Raw genomic sequence first — 27086 nt, 5'->3', positions numbered from 1 at the left:
AAACACTGACCTTGTCAGGACCAGTCGTCCTCATGGAGATCAGTGGTGTCTCCACCGGTGGTGGACAATGGACAATGGATCCACGCACACTTGAGCGCGCCCCCCCATCACGCAGCACCAGCACGGTCACGTGCGTGGACTTGGCCGGTCTGCAGGTCATTACCTCCGGAAACGAACACGAGCGTTGTGTGTGACAGGGTGTGTTAGAGTTAGGAGCATATTCACTCACACATTCACTCATTCACTCACCCATTCAGTCAGCACATTCACCAATTCAGTCACATGATGCTAAGCTAACATCAATGTGAGAGTTAATAAATAAACAAAGAGGCAGATCTCAGAGTAAATGTGTCACTTTAATAAGTGCACATGTGATTGTGAGTCATTTACACGTTCAAACAACAACATTGTCACCTGTAAACACGTCATCAAGACGTCATGGAAACAGTAAAAGATCAAAGCTGCCACAGTTAATGCCCCGAATTTTTTCAATCAATTAGCTTTTTATTCCGTGGTCTTGTGCAAACGGGAAACCGTGTGCAAACGGGAAACCGCATACAAACCATTAACTGAGTGCAAACGGGAAACTGCGTGCAAACAGGAAACCGCGTGCATAAGAACGTTTGTGTGCATGTTTTTGGTGCAGGTCGTAACTAAAAACAAACAAACTACAGTTTAATAAACCAAACACAAACAGTGAGGTCAGGGGGAGGGGCAAAGTGCAGTCTGACCCCTCCTCCCACGACCTCTGACATCATCATTATGAACAGGGAGAAAGAAGTCCATGCAAAAACAACAAAAATATAAAAGGGATTTTTTTTTTTTTAATTATGTTTAGAGGCGGAGTCACGTAATCCACGCCTCGGCCAATCTAATTATTTTTTCTTTTTTAACCACGTTATCGAGACAATGGAGAAAAAACAAAACACGACAGGAGACGAAAACTGCACATTCACTTCAAGTAGAGGCGGATCCATGCTGTGAGGGGGCAGAGCCACAAGAAAAGCAGGAAACACGAGAAAAGATCAAAGAGCCGTGTGCAAACTCCTGGCTCAGAGAAGAAGAAGAAGAAGTGCATCCATTTTCTTAGTAACAGTCATTGCCGTGGTTTCTGAGGCGCGGAGTTGAACCAGCAACTTTGATTTTTAAAAACGTTATTCTACAAACTACGGATACGCCACGTGTGGCCAATGGTTACTGTGGTAGAGTGACACACACACACACAAAGAGGGGTGTATGTACTTACACCCCTCTTGTGTAAGTACATACACAAGAGTGTATGTACTTATCATTAGTTAGCTTAGCATTAGCCCCAGAAGTAGTTAGCTCAGCATAAGCCCCTAGAATAGCTAACTCAGCAGTATCCCCAAGTGGTTAGCTTAGCATAAGCCACAGGAGTTGTAAGCTCATTGCTGTCCCCAAGATAGTTGGCTTAGCATTAGCCATACAAGTGGATAGTTAAGCATTAGCCCCAGGAGTGGTTAGCTTAGCATTAACCCCAGGAATAGTACGCTCAGTGGTTTACCCAAGGGTTGTTAGCTTAGCCCCATAGGTATTTAGCTTAGCATTAGATGTAGGAGAGTCACTGTAGGTTGTGTCGTGCGAGTAAACACGATAATCCAGCAACTACATGAGCGCACCAACCTTGTCACCAGGAAAAAAATCGCAGACTGACCTTTATCTCATGGTAGTTTTTTTTGTTTGTTTTTTTAACGAGGATGTGACCTCAGAACCAGGATCCAGTTTGAAGGACCAGGAATATTTGAGATTGTGGTTTTTTTCCGGAGTTCTGTTCCAGAGGATCCAGTTCAGTTGTTTCGACAGATGATGGATAAAAACATCGCTAACGAGTCGTCCGACGCTGCAGATTGGGGTTAGGGTCAGATGCAGACATACTCGATAACAAAACAAAGTTAAATTGTTATGGCTTCACAGTTTTCCCTGTTTTGTCCACATGGGGGTGACAGTGAGTTCCACTTTAAATCTACAAGGTGCTGCTCAGAATCTCTGACACCTGCGCGTTCGTTTGGTCATCTGAGTCCACGTCCTGGGCTGTGGCTCCTTGTAGCCCCTCCCCTCCAGACTCCGCCACGACCACCGACGCTCCCGCTGCCATCACACCAATCTCCTCCTCGTCCTCCTCCTCCTCCCAGCTCCTCCTCTTGTTGCCCGGCAACAGCTTCTTACACGGCTCCACGAAGATCCGGCGAACGTGAGGCCGCTGCTCGCGCTGTCGGCCCCTCCGGCTCTCAAGGACGCAGGAGGCATGGCTGACATAGGTGGGGGTGTGCAGTGGGGGCGGGTCCCCGGGCAGCGGCAGGTCCAGGTCTAGTTGCTTGGTGTAAACGCCCTCAGATAAAGACCCAGTCAGCGCCTCACCGCTGTGGTTCCTCAGCCAGCGCTGCGGTCCACTGAAGTACTGACCGCGGTGACTGCGGGACAGGAGTTTGCGTTTGGCAGGCGTGTTGGCGAGCATCGTCGGGGGAGGAGCCGCGTCCTCTTTGGACAGAGACAGACTCTCCAGAGTCCTGGTGGTGTCAGAGAGAGCGGGAGAGAGTGGGAGGTACAGGGGGAGGTCTGTAGAGAATCTGGGGGACAGAGGGAGGGAGGGGGAGGAGGGGAGGTGCTTAGAGAGTGAGGGAGAACGAGGGAGAGTGGAGGGGGAAGAGAGAGAATGAGAGTGGGAGAGGAGGGGGGAGGAGGAAACCTCGTCTTTCGGTTCCTTTACAGCCGGAGAGTGAGAGACGTCTGTGGTTGGGCGGACGCTGTACCTTAAAGACCAGAGCGACACGTTTACTTTAGTATCTGATGACCACGCAGTGATGTCATCGTTGTGCGACGCTCACCTGAGCTCGTGGATCTGGAGCACGTCAGGAGCACTGCCACCCAGCGAGTGCAAGGCCTGCTGGGAAAGTCCGGGCGAGTAGAGCAGGTCCAGGTCGCGGGGGCTCATGGCGTCGCTGGAGTCGTAGTCACTGTCCGTCGGCAAAAAGACCTCAGAGGATCCGTCTTCGTCCGATCCCAGCAGCGAGTCTGTGGTGGGCGGGGACAGCGCGAGTGTGTCACGAGTGTGTTCTCACTGAAAAGCGTAAATTTAACAATGTGACTTACTGCTGACAGCTTTCCTGCGGCGGAGTTCGGGCGATGGCGACGGTGTGGGCAGGTATTCCATGGCGGACGAGGTGGAATCGCTCTTTTTCTGCTGGACGCTCTCCAGAGCGCTGGCGTCCACGAGGCAGGTGATGGCCACACCCCCACTGGGCTGTTTGTAGCGAGCGCACTGCAGAGCGTCCGTGATCCAGCGGAGGTCACGGCGCATTTCGTCCAGTTGCTACAGAACGAGATGAAAATTAACGAGTTTTAAGTTTAGGCCACGCCTTGTTCAGGCACTGCAGTCGATAAGCTGATAAACTCATATTCCGAAGACTCCGCCTCCTTCCGTCCCTGAGCAACTAACGTTACAACATGTCGGTCCACGCTAAAACACAGCTTTGCAGTTTTCAAAATAAACACACCTTATACATACATATATATACATATACATATATATGTATATATATGTATATATATAATGGTAACCCTGCAGTTTTCAAAATGAAAGTGTCACCTTCTGCCTGTCCACACTAAAACGTAACCCTGTAGTTTTCAAAATAAAAGAGATATATACATATATATGTCTCTCTCTGTCTGTCTCTCTCTCTCTCTCTCACACATGGAGTTGGACTTGGAGGGCTTCCAGTTGAGTGGACGCTGGCATATATGTTGCTGCTGCTCACCGGTAGTTTTAAAGTGTTTTTATCGCTGCTATGGCTTATGGTTCAATGTGACAAAACTCTGCTTCCACTCATTTGCAAGAGCTAAAACAGCTTCCCTCACACAGTTAAATACTGTCGCTCTGGCACTTCTGTTCACAAGTGCACGGGCTAACGCCGGCTGCTAATCCCAACTGGCTGTCACGACACCGGCTTTCTGAGTTCATCCGGTTCCTTCCTCGTCACGTCGCCCAACAACTCTCACCTGGTTTGGTCTCATTTGGATACTGCTGTCGTTCTGCCATCATCCTGTGGCAGGACTACTTCATTACTCTGTCACAGACCTTCTCCGGATCCGCTGGAATGCACCGGAGCCTCCACCATCGAAGCTGCACCATCACCAGGACATCACTCGCCCACCCCGCAGGCGTTATATCCACCGTGGGTCCCACAGACATCTCCAGCACAGTGGCTCCAGTGCATTCAACTCTACTTGGTCCACTTCTCGTCACTCTCCCAGAAACTCCGGCCGTACCGTCAACCACCACACCTCATCCAAGATCTCCTTACTGACCGTAAGCTGGACTTTCTCTTTTTAACAGAAATTTGGCAACAGCCTAATGACTTCTCCACACTCAACGAATCCACTCCTCCCGGTTTTGTTTACATCAGCCGTCACTGAGGCAACAGCCGTGGAGGAGGTCCTGCCCGTCTCTGTCCCTGCATATAGCTCATTTAAATGCCTTGTTTTTAAGCTTCCTGGACCCTCACCAACCAACAGTTTACTGCCCCCCAAGCCACACAGTGATTTTATCAGTGAATTTTCCACTCTACTCACTTATATATCCACTCTCTCACCTAATTGAATTCTGCTGGGGGACTTCAATATACACATGGACAATACCAACCTGCCTCTCACCAGAGACTTTGCAGGCTCTGTTCTCACCCCCTCCAAACCCACTACTGATGCTTTCTCTGTAACGGACCACTTCCTCCTCACTTTTAACGCCGTACTCCGCCTTTCTACTATCAAATCCCCCGTCTCATTTCATTTTGTAATATCAAGGACATTAACATCGACACTCTCTGCTCCAATATTGACAGTTTTCAGATCCCGGACTCTCTCTCCAACCCCGATGAACTGGTCGCTATTTATAACACCTGCCTCACCAACACTCTCACCTCTCTCGCCCCCCTGAAAACCCAGTCTGTGTACTTTTCTGCATCTGCCTCCTTGGTTTAACCCCGAGCTTAGGTCTATGAAATCCAAAAACCGACAGCTTGAGCAACTACACAAAAGAACCGGTCTCCCCATCCACAAGGACATGTACACCACCCATATCACACAATATAAGGACCTAATCTCACAAACCAAAACCAGTTACTACTCCGGCCGCATCCTCTCCAATGAAGAAAACTCAAAAACCTTCTTCTCGGTTATGAACAAAATCCCCAGCCACCCAATTCTCTACCCCTCCACCTGTATTCCACAGAAACCTGCAACTTCATAATGGACTATTTCATCCAGTAAATCCATAACATTCATCAGCACCTACATCACAATTCGCCACCCGTCTCCCATCTTTTCCAGTTTTCTTCTTCCCACTACCTCCGAAATCTCCGACCTCATACACAAATCAAAGCCCACCACATGTCAGCTCGATCCCATCCCCACAACCCTAGTCAAATCCTGCTCCTCCTCCCTGTTCCCCCTCACATCCGCTATTATCCACTCCTCACTTTCATCTGGAATAGTCCCTTCACTTTTCAAAACTGCAGCTGTCACCCCCATATTAAAGAAACCTGGTTCAGACCTCAACAATTAAGATAACCTCTGCCCTATTTCTAACTTACCTTTCATTTCCAAAATCCTTGAAAAAACTCTTGCCACCCAACTTCACTCTCACCTATCCCTCCATTCACTCTACGAGCCATTCCAGTCTGGTTTCCGCCCCCGTCACTTCTCTTCATCCTCCTTCTCGGCACTAAATCCACACTTTCTAAAGCTAACAGCTTCTCTCTCACCATTGACAGCTCCTCAGTTTCCCCCTCCCCTCAGGCAAAGAGTCTGTGTGTCATCCTCGACAGCACACTCTCCTTTCACTCACACATCAACATCATTACCCGCACTGCTTATTTTCATCTCCGTAACATCAACAGACTCCGCCCCTCCTTCACCCCCCACGCCACCGCCGTCCTTGTTCACAGCCTTGTCACCTCCCGTCTCAAAAGTCTCTCCATAAAATCCAACTGGTCCAAAACTCAGCCGCCCGTATTATCACAAAGACCCCCTCACACCACCACATCACCCCCGTCTTCCAGCACCTCCAATGGCTCCATGTAAAACACATCAACTACAAACTCCTCCTGTACACATACATGTCCATCCACAACCTTGCCCCTCCCTATCTGTCTGACCTCCTGCACGTCATCACCCCCACTCGTTCCCTCCGATCCTCCTCCTCCATCCACCTCTCTGTGCCCCCTGCTCACCTCAGCACTATGCTCTGGAACACACTACCACCTGACCTCCGTAACTGTGACTCTCTCCACCTCTTCAAATCAAGACTCAAAACTCACCTGTTCCGGGCTGCCTAGTCCCTCTAACCTCCTTGCTTTTACTGTCACTTCCCTATTGTATTGTGTTGATTTTATGTGGGTTTTTTTTTGGTTTTATCTAATTGTGTGATTTTAATTCATTCTGTTTGTAAAGTGTCCTTGAGTGACCTGAAAGGCGCTTTTAAATTAAATTTATTAGTATGATTATTATTATTATTGTTATGCACACACATACACACAGTAAACAATGACACACACTCTTGTGGTTTTTTGGTGGTTTCCATGGCGACAAGCTCAGACTGAAACTGAACGTATCATCAACTGGACTGAAAACAGCAGATGTGATTTTTCAAAATAAAATACTCTTTTTTTTTACATCCACACTAAAACAGAACCCTACAGTTTTCAAAATAACACTTTCAATATTGATTTCTGTCTGAAGTGAAAGGCATGCTGGTTCGTCTCTCACCCGAATGTAGTCCAGAATGAACTGATGCCGCTGTTTGGCGGTGGCGACCTCGCCGTCTGTGATGGCCTCCCGCAGTGCCTGCTGGGTAAAGAGGGCATCCAGGTCGAGGACCGAGGACAGACGGCAGTACAGACTGATGAACTTCTCTTTGTAGGTGCAGAAGTGAACTGAAGACAGATGAAAGACAAACACTGAGGGAAGAAGACACTGTCGCCACCTGCTGGTGGACAGAGGGAGCCACAGGGACGAGAATTGGGACGGGGACAAGGACTGGGACATGGGACAAGGTGTGTGTGTTCTCACCCAGCTCAAACATCTGCAGTGGGAGGTGCAGGAACCCTGACAGTGGGCTGTAGGGGTTGGACTGTCCGGGGGCGGAGCAAACATCATCGGCCGCCGGCAGAAGCAACAGGAAGGAGACAGCGTGACCAAGCTCAACCACTTCTTGACTGTAGAGACGGAAGTGACAGGCCTGCGCACGCGCACACACACACACTCACACTCTGAATGGATTGTCACGTGACACTGTGATGTCATTAGTGGGCGGTGCCGGTGGGCGTGTACCTGGTGCAGAGGAATGTTGATGATCTTCAGCAAGGACTTAATTGCCGTCTGTAGCTCATAGTATAGTAAAGGGGTGTAGCTCTCTGCCCTTAGCCCCGCCTCCTTGCTGTCCTCCTGGGTGTGGTCCGTGTCTCCCGCAGCAGCCAGTGTCTGGATCCAGTCCCACTCGTCCCTGAACACAACAAAACAGTATTTAAGTTTCTGCCTGTCCACACTAAATGGTAACCCTGCAGGTTTCAAAATAAAAGTGTTAGCTTCTGCCTGTCCACACTGAATTGTAACCCTGCAGTTTTCAAAATAAAAGTGTCAGCTTCTACCTGTCCACACTTAATCGTAACCCTGCAGTTTTCAAAATAAAATTGTCAGCTTCTGTAGTTTTCACCTGGACACATTGGAGTTGTCTCGTATGCGGGTGTGACAGAGCATGTTCGGGGTCCTCTGGGACACCAGGACTTTGATCTGGTCTACAGAGCTGCTGAGTTTCAGGTAACCCAGGTAAAGACCCGGGGCAAGACGGTGGTTGCTGCGCCGCTGGTACGCCAAAATGTCCTGGAGGACATGCCAGGAAGAGGACACACTCACATACATGTGCTGTTTTTGGACAGAGGACAGTGAAGTGGTGTCCCCGCTCACCTGGATGGTGATGATGAGGATGTCCAGAGCGTATGGTTCCTCCGGCGTGGACAGCGACTTCCTCTGACTCTGCAGCTTTGTCACCTGCATCCACTTCCCGCTGAACAGCGAGTGTTGACTCTCAGTGTCTCTGATGGTCACCAGCAGCACGTTACCATGGCGATCTTTGATCGGCTCGTAGTGGACACGGCCCAGGTTGTGAGTCCCCAGAAGATTCTATGACAGTTTTCATTAAAATTGCAATAAAATCCAATTTACTGAGATGGAACTATAAGTGACGACTGTGGAATAATGACTGAAATTAGTCCAGATTAAGATTAACTCTGGATTTATTCTCTATGAAGTCTGAATTAAGTCTGATTCTGGATTTTCTTGGGATTGATTAAATCTGGAATGAGAATGAAACCAGATTGCGTCCGGATCACATCTGTTATAGTCGAGATTGAAGCTGATTCTGGATTGAGCCAGGATTATTTCCGGCTCTGGATTCATTGGATTTAATCTAAATTGTGTCTGATTGGTTATAGTTAGGTTTAGAGGTTTGAATCTGGAGCTTGGATTGACCCTTACTCAGACTGTATTGGTTCTGTATTGAGCCTGGATGGGGTCTGATTATGGTTTGAGTCTGATCTTGGGTTGAATCTGATCTTGGGTTGAATCTGGATTATGTCTCATTCTGGGTCAAATCTGGATTCTGACTCAGGTTTAAGTCTGAGTGTAGCCAGGATGGTCTGACCTGCATCTGCGCAGCGGCTGTTAGCATCTTGTGTCTCGCCTGCAGCGTGGACGACGAGGACATGGACACGGACATGCTCTGTCTCAGCCACCGGACGTCCTCCCACATACAGGACAACTGCGGAGACACACAAGGTGAGAGAGCAGGTCATGTGGGCGTGGCCTCGGACGAAGGAACCACCTCACATTAGTTAATCCAGACACACCGTTGTCATGGAAACGAGGCAGAGCCACGTACCTTGGTGAACCAGAGGAAGTCCTGCATCAGCGAGCTGCCGTACGAGTCGTCCACCTCCACGATGGGGATCTGGTCCTCGGCCGTCACCAGGAGACTTTCTTTTTGGTAGAAGACGGTGGCGAGGTAAACACCCCTGCACACGCACACACAATGGTACTCTGTGTTCATATTTACCATAAATGTGATTTTCTTTTCACTCATTAAGTCGTCTTTTTCTCCTACAGATTTTTTAAAGGGGACATATTATGCAAAATCAACTTTTTAACCATTTTAATACTGATATTTGGGACTCTGGGGGCCCTACCAGTCGCCAAAGTGTGGAAAAACAATACTCAGTCATGTTTTCGTGGTTCCGCTTAGTGTAAGTATAGGCGATAAAACGCTCGATGTTGAATTCCCTGCGCTTATGACGTCAGCATGCGCATTTCACCGCGAATGTTACCGCCCCACCAGTACGTTTACTTCGCAAGCTCCACCTTAGCTCCACCTTGTCCCTGCGAGAGTGCAGGCGAGGGAGGAAGAGCGCTATTATGTCAACGTGGAGGGACAAGTGTGCTGTTGGTGGCTGCACAGTGGAGCACAGTGTTTTACAGAGGATTTTATATATGAAGCTAATGTGCCGGATAAAGTCAGCAAACGTGTGTTCGCACCACTTCACATCAGACTGCGACCAGCGGTTGCCGTATTTAGTCAGGGGACGTATTTCACCGACGTACAAACACACAAATTGTTATTGTATATATATATATATATATATATATATATGTATATATACATCTGCATATCATAAATCAGATTCAGATTCAAACCTTTTCAGTGTTTTCACAAACTTGTTGGAGGAGTTAAACAGATGTTTGAGGCTCCTCGACACCGACTGCTTCCTGCTCGGGTTCTGCAGCTTTGACGCGTCTGAGCAGAAAAACAAGAAGGAGCATTTTTAGACTGAGGTCACTGAGGTCACACACACTTATTGTGAAAATTCCTGGGTTTTAGGGTAGAGGGACAGGATTGAGGCTTTTATTTTGAAAATAGCAGATTTTGAAAAAGTGAGATCTTAGCGACGGTAGCTCAGATGAGTCAGTGTGGTAAGTGTGGATGAGTGAGTGTGAATGAGTGAGTGTGGAGCTTCACTCACCTCCGCAGCAGTAGTGTGTGTGAGTGGCTCGGACCTGCTGCAGTAGACGCTCCATGGCGTCAATGTGGCCCCGCCTCCTGGGATCTCGCCCGTCACTCTCCCTCCAATCTGAACAAAGACAGACAGCAATTATTGATTATTGATTAAAGGGATAGTATTTTACATGAGTGTGTGACTGCTAACACACTCACACTCACATACACACACACACGCACACAGACACAAACTCACACACACAGACACTCTCAAGGACGTGCAGAGAGTCGTGACGATGAGATGAAGCCTCAATGTTCTCGAGGCTCTGACTCATTGTTTACTACAGACCATGAGCATCTGTCTTCAGCCCGTTACCTTGACGACCATTGGCAGAGAAGAGTCAAAGGTTCAAGGTATGAAGTTTGAAAAAAAAGCAGTTGTGAAGCAAACATTTAGTGAAATAAAAACACATTTCTTATGTGTTTGTCTCTTACTGGCTGTTTTGTGTCTTTTACCGATTGTTTGATGTCTCTTACTGGCTGTGTCTCTTATTGGCAGTTGTATGTCTCTTACTGACTGTTTGAGGTCTCTTTCTGGTTGTTTCATGTCTCTTACTGACTGTTTGATGTCTCTTACTGACTGTTTTATGTCTCTTACTGACTGTTTGAGGTCTCTACTGACTGTTTTGTCTCTTACTGACTGTTTTATGTCTCTTACTGGCAGCTGTATGTCTCTTACTGACTGTTTTATGTCTCTTACTGACTTTTTTATGTCTCTTACTGACTGTTTAATGTCTCTTAATGGCTGTTTTGTCTCTTAATGGCTGTTTTGTCTCTTTACTGACTGTTTTATGTCTCTTGACTGTTTTGTGTCTCTTTTATGTCTCTTACTGACTTTGAGGTCTCTTTCTGGCTGTTTTGTCTCTTACTGACTGTTTTATGTCTCTTACTGGCAGTTGTATGTCTCTTACTGACTGATGTCTCTTACTGACTGTTTTATGTCTCTTACTGACTGTCTTTTATGTCTCTTACTGACTGTTTTTTGTCTCTTACTGACTGTTTATATGTCTTTTACTGACTGTTTTGTGTCTCTTACTGACTGTTTTATGTCCGTTACTGACTGTTTGTTTCTTACTGACTGTTTTATATCTCTTACTGACTGTTTTAAGTCATGATTCCCTGAAATTCGGTGGGAATGTCTTTTTACCAACTACTTTCATGATGGGTTTTGAAGCAGAATTTCAAAATAAAGGTGTTACAGAGTTAATTGTGTCCAACCTCCTGTGCTTCTTCTTTAGCATGAATGTAGTTAGATTAGCATTAGCCTGAGGGGTCACAGGTGGACCATGTGTCTTCAGACTCACTGGACGGAGAAGCAGATGGAGGGAGGGACGCGGCAGACGGACCCCAGCCCTTCATGTTATACGCCGACACTCGGACGTGGTAGCGGCGACCCTGAGACAACAACAAAAGTTAGAGACAAAGAATGGGACATAAAAAAAACATACAATAACAAAGACATAGAGACAAAGACTGGGACATAAAAAACACAACAATAACAAAGAGTTAGAGAAAAGACTGGGACATAAAAAAACACAACAATAACAAAGAGTTAGAGAAAAGACTGGGACATAAAAAACACACAAAACACACAACAACAAAGAGTTAGGAGAAAGACTGTGAGACATAAAAAACACAACAATAACAAAAAGTATATATTAGAGACAAAGACTGGGACATAAAAACACAACACAATTACAAAGAGTTAGAGACAAAGACTGGGACATAAAAAACACAACAATAACAAAGAGTTAGAGACAAAGACTTGGACATAAAAAACACACAACAACAAAGAGATAGAGACAAAGACTGGGACATAAAAAACAACAATAACAAAGAGTTAGAGGACAAAGACTTGACATAAAAACACACAACAACAAAGAGATAGAGACAAAGACTGGGACATAAAAACAACAATAACAAGAGAGTTAGAGACAAAGACTGGGACATAAAACACACAACAAAGAGTTAGAGACAATGACTGGGACATAAAAGCAAACAATAATAAAGAGATAGAGACAAAGACTGGGACAAAACAATAGTTAGAGACAAAGACTGGGACATAAACACACAACAACAAAGAGTTAGAGACAAAGACTGGGACAAAACACAACAATAACAAAGAGTTAGAGAGACAAAGACTGGGACAAAACACAACAATAACAAAGAGTTAGAGACAAAGACTGGGACATATAAACACATAATAATAAAGAATTAGAGACAAAGACTGGGACATAAAAACACACAACAACAAAGAGTTAGACAAAGACTGGGACAAAAACACAACAATAACAAAGAGACAAAGACTGGGACATATAAACACATAATAATAAAGAATTAGAGACAAAGACTGGGACATAAAAAAAACACAACAACAAAAAGAGATAGAGACAAAGACTGTGACATATACAACAACAATAGCAAAGAGTTAGGAGACAAAGACTGGGACATAAAAAACACAACAACAAAGAGATAGAGACAAAGACTGGGACATATACAACAACAATAGCAAAGAGTTAGAGACAAAGACTGGGACATAAAAAACACACAACAACAAAGAGTTAGAGACAAAGACTGGGACATAAAACACACAACAACAACAAAGAGTTAGAGACAGACTGGGACATAAAACACACAACAACAAAGAGTTAGAGACAGGAGACAAAGACTGGGACAAAACACAACAATAACAAAGAATTAGAGACAAAGACTGGGACATAAAACACACACACAAAGAATTAGAGAAAGACTGGGACATAAAAATACACAAACAACAAAGAGATAGAGACAAAGACTGGGACATAAACAACAACAATAGCAAAGAGTTAGAGACAAAGACTGGGACATAAAACACAACAACAAAGAGTTAGAGACAAAAACTGGGACAAAAAACAAAATAACAAAAGAGTTAGAGACAAAGACAGGGACAAAAACACAACAACAACAACAAAGAGATAGAGACAAAGACTGGGACATTAACAACAACAATAGCAAAGAGTTAGAGACAAAGACTGGGACAAAAAACACACAACAAACAAAGAGTTAGAGACAGACTGGGACATAAAAACACACAACAACAAAGAGTTAGGACAGACTGGGACATAAAACACACAACAACAAAGAGTTAGAGACAGACTGGGACATAAAAACACACAACAACAAAGAGTTAGAGACAGACTGGGACATAAAAAAACACAACAACAAAGAGTTAGAGACAAAGACTGGGACAAAAACACAACAATAACAAAGAATTAGAGACAAAGACTGGGACATAAAACACACAATAATAAAGAATTAGAGACAAAGACAACACAACAACACAACAACAAAGAGATAGAGACAAAGACTGACATTAACAACAACAATAGCAAAGAGTTAGAGACAAAGACTGGGACATAAAACACACAACAACAAAGAGTTAGAGACAAAACGGGGACAAAAAACACAACAATAACAAAGAGTTAGAGACAAAGACAGGGACAAAACACAACAACAACAACAAAGAGATAGAGACAAAGACTGGGACATTAACAACAACAATAGCAAAGAGTTAGAGACAAAGACTGGGACATAAAAACACACAACAACAAAGAGTTAGAGACAGACTGGGGACATAAAAACACACACAACAAAAAGAGTTAGAGACAGACTGGGACATAAAACACACAACAACAAAGAGTTAGAGACAAAGACTGGGACATAAAAAACACAACAACAACAAAGAGTTAGAGACAAAGACTGGGACATAAAAAAACACAACAACAAACAAGTGGTAGAAGACCAGCAGCAGCTTTGTGTCCAGGTTGTGCATCCTGAGGATGTGCAGGAAGTACAGTCGCTGCTGAGCCTTCTTCACCAGGGCCTTAACGCTAAAGGTCTAGGAGCAGTCCGAGAAGATGTGGGTGCCCAGAAACCTGAAGGTGGTGACGGTTTCCCGTTGGTCTGCACATGCTTTGATCACCTTCCCAGGATACCGTCGGGACCAGCAGCTTTCCTGGGTTTCATTGCCCGTAGAGTTTTCCTCACCCCATGCTCCTGGAGGGAGAGAGGTGGGGTGCTGGAGTTGGGGTGGCATTACCCGGGTGTGTGGTGGTGGTCTCAAACCGGGAAAAGAAACTGTTCAGCTCCTCTGCCAGGCTGCTGCTGCTGGGGGATGTGGGAGGGGGTGGCCTCTGTAGTTCGTCAAGGCCTGGATGCCCTTCCACATCTGACACCCATCTGACATCCCTCCATTTTCCTTTTGTAGGAATCCTTGGTCTGTTTGATGTCCCTCCTCAGGTCGGCTCTGGCGGTGCTGTAGAGAACCCAGTATCCTGTCCTAAAGGCTGAGTTCCGGGCTCTGATCAGAGTCTGGACTTCATTTGTCATCCAGGGCTTCCTGTTTGGGAAGACCCGGATGCGTCTTTCCTCTGTGACATTTACTACGCTCTTTATGTAGAAGAGGACAGACTCAGTGAATGTGTCCAGATCCTGGTCTTCAAAATGCTCCACTCTGTGCAGGCAAAGCAGTCCTGCAGCTGGAGGAAAGTGTTTTCAGGCCAGGCTTTGATGATTTGAGAGTGGAAAACAGAGTGGAAAAACATATAAAACACATAAAGGTACAGAGAGGTGGGGAGCCCCGAGCCGCTGCGTCTGTGCACGCCGCCATCTCATCTCCAACAACAAGGCCACAAATGTCCATGAAAATGTCGCAGAGACACAGGAGTGAAGACATTTGACGTTACAGAGACACAGGAGTGAAGACATTTGACATTACAGAGACACAGGAGTGAAGACATTTGACGTTACAGAGACACAGGAGTAAAGACATTTGACGTTACAGAGACACACAAGTGAAGACATATGACGTCACAGAGACACAGGAGTGAAGACAATTGACGTTACAGAGACACAGGAGCTGTCTCCATCTGTGAGTTTGAAATCCTCTGGTCAGATTTACGTCAGTGACACAAACTGACCACACAAGGCAGCAGTGGACCAGCAGCTCCTGTGCTTCTGTGGCTGTTTTGTCTCTTTGTTGGACATAGAGAACACATTTGGACGACGGCTGCTGGTTTTACCGTGGAGAGGCCGCTGATGGTGAACCTGAGGCTCTGCAGATTGTCCAGCACCGTCTCTCCGGCGAGTAGTGAGAAGTCCTTCAGACAGCTCCACTCCACTACACACACACAGACACACACACAGAGACGTCAGTTTGTCCATCAGTCGTCTGCATCCGTCTCTTGTGGACGTCTTTACCTCTGTACTTGGTCACCACTGTTGAGTTGAGACATCGTGGCTCCTGAAACGTGACGGTCAGCGTCGAGCTGCTGCTTACACTCAGACGCACCACAGAGGGGGCCTCCGGGGGACCTGAGCAGGGGCCCGACATAAAACCCAGTGACATCATTAACTATCAATTCATCCATTCATACATTCACTCATTCATTCATGCCATTTACCATTAAAATATCTCAAGGTTTTCTATTTCTAAAAAGTCAAGCACACATAAAAAATAACCAAATTATCCCTTTAAATATGTGGAAACCATGGATGTAACTCCGCCCCCTCTGACATGACATGACACAGGACACATGGACATAGGACACCTGGAGACATGACACAGGACACATGGAGACATGGAGACATGACACAAGACACATGGACACAGGACTCATGGAGACATGGACACCTGGAGACATAGACACCTGAAGACACAAACCTGGAAATCAGAAACTTTTCTGGCATAGGCAAATGAATGAGCCATGGGTGGAGCTATATCCAGTTCCCAAAGGGGCGGAGCTACATCCATGGTGTAAACATGATGTCATCCTAACAATGATGATGTCATAAAAAAGTGATTTCAATAACGTTGTATGAGCAGGCTTCTTTATGGCGACTCACGTGCGTGCTGGAAGCCCTTCCTCATGCGTTGATAAAGTTTACTCCTCCACTCCCACGCGCGCAGCTGCTTGTCTTTATGACACGCCTCCAGGGAGAGGCCGTCCCTCTGAGCCTGTGCTGCCAGGTCGGCCGCTCGTTGCTCCGCCTCCTGGACCAGAGAGGTCAGGTGCTGCTCCCGACTCTCCACACACACAACTGGGATTCAAAGACACACGCAGGAGTTCACTTCAAGCTCCTCCCCCCTCTCCTGACTGTCAGCCATTTTAAATTCAACATGTTTTATGATGACTTTCATTCACACACCAGCAGGTGGCACTGTGTTCACATTTATCATTGACTGATCATATTTTGAACTTATGTTATTGTGATAAATTTATTCTCTTACTGCGTTTTTATTTTTTATAAAAATCTGTTTTATTTTTGTCTACAGATGATAATTAGCAGCATGCTAACTCTTCAATTCAGACACACACACACACACACACAGGTGTGTCAGCCTGGTACTAGAGGAATGACATAAACAGAGCAGCAGCCCCAGGCGACAAAACTGTTTACTCTGCGTTTGTTTAAAGGGACGGGATCGAGCCGCCACCGCCGTGTGGACAGAGCGCTCACCACCGTGACCCTGCTGCACTATAAATCACTGAGCTGTTATTGACCCAGAGTTTCACGCATCATTGGAAAAGTTAAACCATTAAATGACAAACCTCGTTAAAGCTGTCACACACACACACACATACATTTAAATCTGTTAAATAACGACTGTAAAGTGTGTGTGTGTGGGGGGATAGCAGGCCCATTCAGGTCCAGGAGACTCAGACTGGGCAGCAGACACACACACACACAGACACACACACACACACACATGCTGTGTCTGTTGTCTGTGACAACGCAGCGAATATGGCACGATGTGTGGAAACACTGAAGGAGTCACACGGATGGTTAGAGATGCAGGGCGTCAGCCACGCCGGGCGTAAGCTGCGCTGTAAGCCTCTATAAAGAACTTCACTTGAAAAGTCACAGAGTGAAAGTGTGACGGAGTACGTGATCCAAGCAGAGACTGCGATCACAGCATTAAGACATGCCGGTGAGACATTAAGTGATGGACTATTAATTGCTATGGTTCTGAAAGGTCTGCCTGAAGGCTTCAAACCTTTTGTGATCCATGTCACACAACGCAATGAGACCATAACATTTGCCTAGTTTAAAACAAAGTTACAGAGCTACGAGGACACAGAGAAGATGCACACTGCTGCAGCCACAGATGATAACGTGATGAAGCTGCGCACACAGTAGCAAAACGAGCGAGAAGCCAGTACATGCGACAGGGGAGCTGAGAAGATTTCAGCGGCGGATGTGGTGTGCATCAGGTGTGGTCTGAAGGGACACTTGGCCAGAGTCTGTCAGCGCAAACTGTGGTGTGGTCACTGCAAGAGTGTCACACACCGGGACTCGACCTGCAGACGCACGAAAGGTCTCCGGGAGACCTATTTATGAGAGTTATTTATGGCTAAATAACGTACTTGTATGGTTCCCTTTTATTACTGTGCACATTTAATTCTAGTATTATTTATAGGATTTGGGCAGTTTCTATTTTTTGATATGTTTTATTTCCTAATTGCACTGTGCCCACTGTTTGTTTTATTTTTCAGTTGGATACTTTATTTGCACTGGTCTTGATCTGTTTTGTTTAATATTATTTTTCCTCAGGTGGACTTTTGTGTTTAAGAGTAAAAGTTTGAAGTTAGAGCGAGGACGAACATGCATATGAACATAATTCCATTTTCAGTGGAAATTTCAGGGCTTCAGTCGACTAAGAATTTCTTTGGTTGATTACAGCCCTAAAAAACATGTAAATACAGATTAGATTATCAAACATGTTCTTCTCTGTTTAATCTTTATTCTTCTGGTTTACGCGTGTGATGACACACTGAAACCAGAAGGAGGCGTACTCACAGTGTGGACTCTCCTTGCCTCCGGCTTTCAGCAGCAGCTTGGCGATGGGCGTGTTGTTGGTCATGACAGCGATATCAAGCGGCGTCAGACCCTGGCTGTTGGGCGTGTTCAGGTCCAGCTCCTCGGCCGAGAACTGGTACAGAAGAATCTGCACCGCGTCCAGGTCCTGCTGCTCCACCGCCTCCAAGATACAGTCACTGCCCTGCATCGTCTGCAACAGAGTCACATGACTGTTCTGTGAGTCCAGCATGTCTATGTCACATGATCACTCTCCCACACCAAAGTCCATAGAGAAAAGACACAGGAGCTGGAGAAGACCAGCAGCAGGGGGCGCTCACAGCACAGTCAGAGCGAACTTTAATCCTGAAATAACCTCAAATTTAACTTCTCTGAGTTCTTTGTTTCTGCTTCATTCAACAATTGTTCACTGTTCACCGACTGTTCACTGTACAACTACTGTTCATCGACTGTTCACTGTACAATGACTGTTCTTTGTTCACCGACTGTTCACTGTATGACTGTTCACTGTATGACTGTTCAACAACTGTTCACTGTACAACGACTGTTTCAACGACTGTTCACTGTTCACCACTGTTCACTGACGACTGTTCACTGTTGACTATGACTGTTCACTGTATGACTGTTCACTGTATGACTGTTCAACAACTGTTCACTGTACAACGACTGTTCTTTGTTCACCGACTGTTCACTGTATGACTGTTCACTGTATGACTGTTCAACAACTGTTCACTGTACAACGACTGTTCACTGTTCACCAACTGTTCACTGTACAACGACTGTTCTTTGTTCACCGACTGTTCACTGTATGACTGTTCACTGTTCAACAACTGTTCACTGTACAACGACTGTTCACTGTACAACGACTGTTCTTTGTTCACCGACTGTTCACTGTATGACTGTACACTGTTCAACGAATGTTCACTGTTCACCAACTGTTCACTGTACAACGACTGTTCTTTGTTCACTGTTCATTGTTCACTGACTGTTCTTTGTTCGACTGTTCAGTAACATTTCATCAGATATTCAGTGAGTGTTTGGTAGATGACTCTTCTATAAGTGCTCATTGACAGTATCAATCTGTTTCAGAGACTAAAGGATGGACAAACAAACAAACGTCTCACTGAGGCCTTGCGGAGTCGATCTGTCTTCCCGAAGAAGTAGGCATCTTCAAAGGAGGAGGTGCTTCCTCGCAGCTTCTCCGACAGGTTCCTGTAAAGTCGCTTGGCAGCGCTGGGGGAGGAGGGCCCACCGGGGCACTTCCTGGTCTGCGACAACTGCAGGTTCTGCATCTGCTGGGTCATGACCCCCGGGAGATGTCTGCTGGGACAAACACACGGTGGTCAAACGGGTCACGCAAATGACGCATCGTGCTTCATTCAAAACAACAGCTAGACTCCACTTGGACTCATGAATCGAGACTCCACTTGGACTCATGACTCCAGACTCCACTTGGACTCATGGTTGTTTAGTTCTTCTCAAATCTACAACTCCAGTCTTGTTTTACTCGGTGGACTCCAAACATCAAACAGAATAATAGGAATTTCCCAACTCAATATTGATATCGGTCCGATATCAGCCAAACAACAAGTATCAGATTATATCGGACTGCCTCTAAAATCTCCATTCCGCTCCAGCAGCACCCATTGTGATCACGTGATTACAACAGCATGTGTGCTACTGCTATTTCAGAGGTTAAACGTGTTTCTTTAACCTCTGAAATCAGAGGCTCATCCTGAGGCAAGCTGCTAACACAACATTATTTCATAAACCAGCGCCACCTGTCGATTTTCATCTGCCTCCGTTTGTTAATTATACGCCAAAAAACAGCCATGCCAAGAGCTTTGTGTGTTTTAAACTAATGTGTTGACAAGGCCAACTTTGTGTCTTAGTGATCCCACAGTGTGTGTGTGTGTGTGTGTGAGAGCGCCCTCACCTGTCCAGACTGAGTGAGGATCGGGGGTTTCCCACCGAGTAAAACAGGGGCCTCAGGTCTTTGATCAGAGCATCTCCTGACATCAGTCTGTGGTTCCACCTCTGAGCCAATCGAGAGATCTTACTCTCAGACCTGTGACACATGCACACACACACAGACACACACACACACACACACACACACACACACACACACACACACACACACACACACACACACACACAGCTGAGGTCAGGAGACGTCAGAGATTTCAGGCGAAACGAGGAAACGTTCACAAACTCGTCGTCACACCTTCATCGTCCTCGTGCTGCGTTCACCTGTCACATTTAACACAATCACAGTTTACTCAACAAGCTCCTCCCCCTGTGGCGCGTCAAACTTTCACCATGAATCAGATCAAAGAAAGTGAAGAAGAGAGAGAGGACAGTCCTGCAGATGTGTCGGCTAAAAGTAAAGCACAAGTTGCTTCAGCAGCGTTTGTTGCAGCGTTTTTTGCCGTGGTGTGACGGCCGGCGTGGAGGCGGAGCTACTCAGCAGCAGATCTGTCCCAGCGTCTCCGCTTGTCCACTGGGTTTGATCTCTCTGACTGAAGCCTCCTCCTCCTCCTCCTCCTCACTGCTGCTGCTGCTGCTGCTGCTCTTCACAGCATCTCCACACTCACACCATCAGTGTGTGTGTATGAAAAGTGTGGGGGTTAGGAGGTGGAGCCTCTGGAAGCCCCCCAGATGTGATGCTCAGTGAGAGAGAGAGAGGGAGAGAGAGAGAGAGAGAGAGAGAGATTGTCTCTATCTGAAGCTCCAGCTCTGACTGACTGTAGACACCTGTTCACCAGTGAACACATCGCGACACACACACACACTCAGGATGGAGGAGGGGCTGCTTCAGGCTTTGAAAAGGCAGAGAATAAAAGAGGGTGGTGTGTGTGTGTGTGTGTGTGTGTGTGTGTGTGTGTGACAGTTGATTATATTTACTGACGTGAAGGAAAAACACTGTGACACAAACAACAACAACGGGGGGAAAAAGGGAAATTAATAAAAAATGACAGGAAGTGTTTTTATAACGATGAAATGAATCAATATTGATCAAAATGAATCAATATTGATCAAAATGAATCAATATTGATCAAAATGAATCAATATTGATCAAAATGAATCAATCTTAATTGATTCTGATCGATCAGGTGAGAGATCGTTTGAACAGATTCATTTTTAATAATGAGATTCAAAAAATAAAAATCGTTCATTGGATTAATTTATGAACAGGAGGAGCTGATGATTATTTGCCCCCTGGTGGACTCTGCTGTTACTGCAGCTGTTCAAATTAAATCAGGTGATTATTTATGTGTTTAGGTTTTGATTTAATTTAACGATGATTTAAATATTGTGAATATATCAAGTTGAGATTTAAATGTCGTGATAATATCGTATTATGGTTTTAAAATCGTGATAATATCATATTGTGATTTATATATTGGGATAATATCGTGTGGTGATTTAAATATCGTGATAATAACGTATTGTGGTTTTAAAATCGTTTTAATATCATATTGTGATTTAAATATCGTGAATATATCATTTCGTGATTTAAATATCGTGATAATATCATGTGGGGATTTAAATATCGTGATAATAACAGACACCCGGTCGCGGCTCCTGCTATGACAGACGCTCTGAATTGCGATGTTTCTGACAGATATTCCGATACAACTGTATGTGTGGAAAATAAAAGGGTTAGTTCGTGGAATCGTCTGTGTGAACGTGCAGCTGCAGGAGGAGTTACAGCTCCACCCCCTGCCCCTCCTCTGTCCCTCCCCCTCCCTCCCCTGCAGGATGTTGTGACAAACGATTAACGTGTCAGCTTCCTGTCAGCGCCCTGTCAGCCTGCAGCGCCACCAGCAACAGCTGCTGCTGCTCATTGGCTCACAGCTGTTTCCATGGTTACCCTTAAAGAGCAACAGGTGAAGGGGGGGGGGAGGCTGAATGAGGGGGCGGGGACATCAGTGAATCACACAAATCAGTAAAACGATAATTTAGTTTGAGATTGTGTGATTATGGATTATTAGTCAGATTAACAGAGCCGGTTTGGGTGATGTCACAGTGACCTTTGATCTCTGACCATTTTTTACAAGAGAAGTAGAGAGAGAGAGGGAGAGAGAGAGACAGACAAAGAGACAGACAGAAACTCAAGTCAGGACTAAAACACTCAGAGCTGCACTTATTGTTTAGTGTGTGTGTGTCTGTGTGTGCAAGCGTGCGTGTGGGTGTGTGTGTGTGTGTGTGTCACATGATGTGTCGCTGTAAACGTCTTCAGAGGAGCTGCAGCCTTTTCTGCCTCCTCTCATCACCATGGCAACGCATAGCCAGAGGCCATTATTCTTAATGGCTACCTAGGGCCCCTCACGAGTGTGTGTGTGTGTGTGTGTGATATCACAGTTGCTGCTGAGTGACACAATCATCTACACACTCTAACAATTTCACTTCAATAAAACCACATGAGGTGAAGTCTAACACTCTGATTAAACTGAGTGTATGTGTGTGTGTGCGCGCGTGTGTGTAAAAAAAACACAGCATTTTAAGACATCAATGTTCTCCAGAATCTGACGTTACTGTTACATGGGATCGAACCTAACGCTCGACTTCCTCCACAACTCTGAGGACAACGAGGACAAGAGGTCGAGGACAGTAGCTCAAGGACAAGAGGTCGAGGATAGGAGGTTGAGGACAGGAGCTTGAGGACAGGAGGTCAAGGAAGGGAGGTCAAGGACAGGGGAGGTGAGGACAGGAGGTCGAGGACAGGAGGTGGAGGACGAGGTGGACAGGTGGGGACAAGAGGTCAAGGATAGGAGGTTGAGGACAGTAGCTCGAGGACAAGAGGTCGAGGACAAGAGGTTGAGGACAGAGGACAGGAGGTCAGGACAAGAGGTCGAGGACAGGAGGTCGATTGACAAGAGGTCAAGGATAGGAGGTTGAGGACAGTAGCTCGAGAGAGGAGAGGTGAGGACAGAGCTGGAGGGTCGGATAAGGGGTTGAGGACAGTCGAGGGACAAGAGGTCGAGGACAAGAGGTTGAGGACAGTAGCTGGAGGACAAGAGGTCGAGGACAGGAGCTCGGGACAAGAGGTTGAGGACAGTAGCTCGAGGACAAGAGGTTAAGGACAGGAGGTCGAGGACAGGAGCTCGAAGACAAGAGGTCGAGGACAGGAGGTCGAGGTCAGCAGCTATAAAGTAATTGTTAAATAGTATAAATACTTTGTTACAGTGTCTGATTCTAAGAGGACAAACAAAAGAATGTGGACTTACTTTGTCCTGGTGTCGTATCGTCCCGTGTTTCCCGCGCTCTGTGGAAGACACAGAAGAAACAGAACATCTTTATCTCACTGTCCACTCACTCTGTCACACCAAAGTCCACAGAAGAAATCAATGATTTTAGCAGAAAGTTCTCCTCCTTATTTTCACATGAAAAGCACGTGTTCACCTGAATGTGAGCACATGAAAAGCATTTGTTCACCTGAATGTGAGCACATGAAAAGCAAGTGTTCACCTGAATGTGAGCACATGAAAAGCACTTGTTCACCTGAATGTGAGCACATGAAAACGCGTGTTCACCTGAATGTGAGCACATGAAAAGCACTTGTTCACCTGAATGTGAGTGAGCTGAATGTGAGCACAAGTTCACCGCTGACATGAAAAGAATGTGCACATGAAAAGCACTTGTTCACCGTGAGTTTCACCTGAATGTGAGCATGAAAAGCAAGTGTTCACCTGAATGTGAGCACATGAAAAAGCAAGTGTTCACCTGAATGTGAGCACATGAAAGTTTCACCTGAATGTGAGCACATGAAAGGTTCACCTGAATGTGAGCACATGAAAAGCAAGTTCACCAGTGAGTTCAGCACTTGTTGAATGTGAGCACATGAAAAGCACTTGTTCACCTGAATGTGAGCACATGAAAAGCACTTGTTCACCTGAATGTGAGCACATGAAAAGCACGTGTTCACCTGAATGGGAGCACATGCTTTTGAAAACACCCAGGTGGCGAAAAATAAAAACAATTTAAACACAAAACTCTTTCTTATTCACGCCCCAAATTCTTTTCTGCTGTCTCACTGCGTCTCACTGCGTCTCACTGCTGTCTCATTACATTACATTACATGTCATTTAGCAGACACTTTTATCCAAAGTGACTTACAATGGAATTAAGTACAATCAGCCAGGGGTGGAGACGAACTTGTGACCATTGTGTCTTTCGAACACAGGGTACCGGTCTTAACCACTGAACCACTCTACCCCCTCTCCCGCCACTCTCACTGCATGTCACTGTTGTCTCACTGTTGTCTCACTGTTGTCTTACTGTTGTCTTACTGTTGTCTCACTGCTGTCTCACTGCATGTCACTGTTGTCTCACTGCGTATCACTGTTGTCTCACTGCATGTCACTGTTGTCTCACTGCGTCTATTTTCCATCAGTGGCGATGACGGCAGGACGCCTGTGTCGACGTGGAGACGCCAAACTGCTTCCTTTTCTCTTATTTACTGAGACAATGAAGCGAAGGACGGCTGGGACGGACAGTCCATCTGTCTGAGGTTACTTCATATGTCACCATGGCAACAGGTGTGACATCGCACATTAACTTCAAATCTGACCTCAATAATTTCTGACTCAGTTTCAAAATAAAAGGCTCAGTTCCTGTTCATTCACGCTGAAGTGCAACAGCAATTTTCAAAATAAAAGTCTGATCCTGTTTGACTATGTTAACACACAGACATCCGCTCTGGTCTCTGTCCCCTCTGTCCTCTGTGGTCTCTGTCCCCTCTGTCCTCTTTCCTCTGTGGTCTCTGTCCCCTGTAGTTTCTGTCCTCTGTCCCCTCTGTGTGTCTCCTGTGGTCTCTGTACTCTGGTCTCTGTCCCATAGTTTATCTTGATATATAGATGAGAATGAAGTTGGACTCACGTGGAGGGGGCGGAGCTTCTTCCTCAGGTGTTCTCCGCTCGCCGGCTGCAGCAATCGCTCGTCAACAGAAGCCGTTTTCCTTAAGGTAGACCGCTCGCTGCCGCACACCGCCAATGCCCCGCCCACCCCTGCTCTGGGGGCGCTCCTCGCACCGCCACCTTGTACGGCTGCTGCGCTCACCGCCGACCCCGGGGACGGATCAGGTGACCAGAGGTCACGCTGCACCGAAGACGCTGGACGAGAGAAACCAGGGACACACACACACACACAGAGCATCCATCTTGTTCTGCTGCTGGTGTCATGTGTCCATCCATTCACTCACTCACTGTGTGTGTGTGTGTGTGTGTGTGTGTGAGATCAGGTGTCAGCTGACTACCTGAGCTGCTGCATTAAAACTACATGAGATGAAACACACAGATCTTAAAGGCAGAGTTTTCAATTATTCCACTTGTTCCAGTTATACTCGGAAGTCAGAATTTCCTTTTGAAGCAACTCAGAAAGTTGGATTCCAAGATGGCTGCCTGTTACGACCAGGCCTAGGGGAAAACCTGATCACAACATGAATCGTGAGAAACCACCAGCAACAAGTCAAACAACCTATTTAAAGGTTTGTTCAGATCGAGCTGTGAGTGGTTGGAGGAAGTCCCTGCAGCTGCGATGTCCAGGCCTTTTATTCAGACTGTGGACCAATCAGTTCCCAAGATCCTCCCTGGGCTCACTCACTCAAACACACACACCTGCAACCCATCTCACACACACACACACACACACACACACACACACACACACACACACATACACAGGGCAGTGTGGGGTCGTAACACTTTCACTGTCATCGGCCTTCTGTCGTGTTTGTTTCATGTCGCTACGCTGTTTGTGTCGAGGTCTCAAACAGAGACTGAGACTTTTATTTTGAAAACTGTGAGGTTGAACATCCTTTCTGTTCTTTCTGGTGTTTAAAGGCCACCATACTTTTCTTTTGTCTCACCACTAGATGTCACTGCAGCTTTAGGAGAACGCTGAAATCACCATGACAACAAAAACTCACAACAACAACACGACAATAGAATAAAGAACGTCAGTGTAATCTGTAGTAATCTGCAGTAGGAAACAATCAATCCCTTCATCATTGATGAAAGTGATGAGTTCAATGTTATTTGTTACTTCATCATTAAAGTAAATGATTGTTTCAAAGTTAAACATTAATCCATTTAATTCACTTTCTTTTCATGTGAACATCAGGCTGGAGTCACAGGTCCCTCTGGTGGTGAAGTCATATTTATGTTTCTGCAGTGGAGCCACATTCATTATATCATCAGAAATAAAAGAATGAATGAATGAATCAGTCTTTTTAAATGAATGCATAAAATTATCTTTAAATTAATGAATACATTAATACAAATAAATGTCTTTTTAGATGAATGAATGAATGAATAGGTCTTTTTAAATAAATTAATGATTGAAAGCCCAATGAATGAATAAAAGTATTTTAAATGACAAAAAGTCTTACTAAATGAATGAATGAATGAATGAATGAATAAAAGCCTTTTAAATGAATGAATAAATCTTTTTAAATGAATGAATGAATAAAAGTATTTTTGAATGAATTAATAAAAGTATTTTTGAATGAATGAAGGAATAAGTCTTATTAAATGAATGAATGAATATGTCTTATTAAATAAATAAATGAATCCAATTCTTATTCAAGAGATCTCATTATATATGTTATTTGGGTTTTTTTAAAGATCACTTCACAACATCCCATAGATAAGAGACAGCGCTCTAATCTGCTCAACAGGAAGCTCATTATCATTCTCCACAAGGGTGGAGCAACAGGACAGGAAGTCAAGTGTAAACACTGTGTATCTCTTTGTGTGTGTGTGTGTGTGTGTCTGTGTGTGAAACAGTCCTCACACGATGGCACGTCCAACTCTTCATATGTCCTCTGATTCACCGGTCGCACGACCACAGAGCTACAGATAGGCTTTTATTTTGAAAACTGTTGTGTATTAGCAAAGACAATCTGAGACTTTTATTTTGAAAATGTAATGTGGACAAAAAGAAACTGAGACTTTTATTGGGAAAAACCACAATATTCTGTTTTAGCATGAAAGAAAATAAAAAACACTTTTATATTGAAAACTGCCGGGTTGTGTTGTAGTGTAGATGAACATAAAAGGCTATTTAGAAAACTGTGACATTCTGTTTCAGTGCAGAAACTAAC

The 27086-nt window shown here is 45.4% G+C and overlaps 1 protein-coding gene across 1 annotated transcript in view; it reads right to left on the bottom strand.

Moving 5' to 3' along the window:
- Positions 1 to 337: 337 nt before the first annotated feature.
- The window catches only part of ankfn1 (ankyrin repeat and fibronectin type III domain containing 1), a 33666-nt gene continuing 6917 nt past the window's right edge, over positions 338 to 27086 (bottom strand). The window contains exons 5-25 of the mRNA XM_044017439.1: positions 24863 to 25095; positions 23212 to 23249; positions 19914 to 20045; positions 19102 to 19297; positions 17960 to 18170; positions 16004 to 16198; positions 15359 to 15472; positions 15181 to 15278; positions 11425 to 11515; positions 10086 to 10193; positions 9760 to 9859; positions 8951 to 9083; positions 8714 to 8830; positions 7978 to 8193; positions 7727 to 7893; positions 7345 to 7516; positions 7084 to 7252; positions 6781 to 6947; positions 3112 to 3331; positions 2847 to 3033; positions 338 to 2771 (exon numbers count right to left, since the gene is read on the bottom strand). Of these exons, the coding sequence (XP_043873374.1) occupies positions 1985 to 2771; positions 2847 to 3033; positions 3112 to 3331; positions 6781 to 6947; positions 7084 to 7252; positions 7345 to 7516; positions 7727 to 7893; positions 7978 to 8193; positions 8714 to 8830; positions 8951 to 9083; positions 9760 to 9859; positions 10086 to 10193; positions 11425 to 11515; positions 15181 to 15278; positions 15359 to 15472; positions 16004 to 16198; positions 17960 to 18170; positions 19102 to 19297; positions 19914 to 20045; positions 23212 to 23249; positions 24863 to 25095 (3851 nt within the window). The 3' untranslated portion in view covers positions 338 to 1984. The remainder of the gene's footprint in view (positions 2772 to 2846; positions 3034 to 3111; positions 3332 to 6780; positions 6948 to 7083; positions 7253 to 7344; positions 7517 to 7726; positions 7894 to 7977; positions 8194 to 8713; positions 8831 to 8950; positions 9084 to 9759; positions 9860 to 10085; positions 10194 to 11424; positions 11516 to 15180; positions 15279 to 15358; positions 15473 to 16003; positions 16199 to 17959; positions 18171 to 19101; positions 19298 to 19913; positions 20046 to 23211; positions 23250 to 24862; positions 25096 to 27086) is intronic.

Source organism: Solea senegalensis, unplaced genomic scaffold, assembly GCF_019176455.1.
Source record: "Solea senegalensis isolate Sse05_10M unplaced genomic scaffold, IFAPA_SoseM_1 scf7180000015408, whole genome shotgun sequence".
NCBI lineage: Eukaryota > Metazoa > Chordata > Actinopteri > Pleuronectiformes > Soleidae > Solea > Solea senegalensis.
Note: the sequence above shows the minus strand (reverse complement) of the source record. Positions and strands in the feature narration are given on the sequence as shown.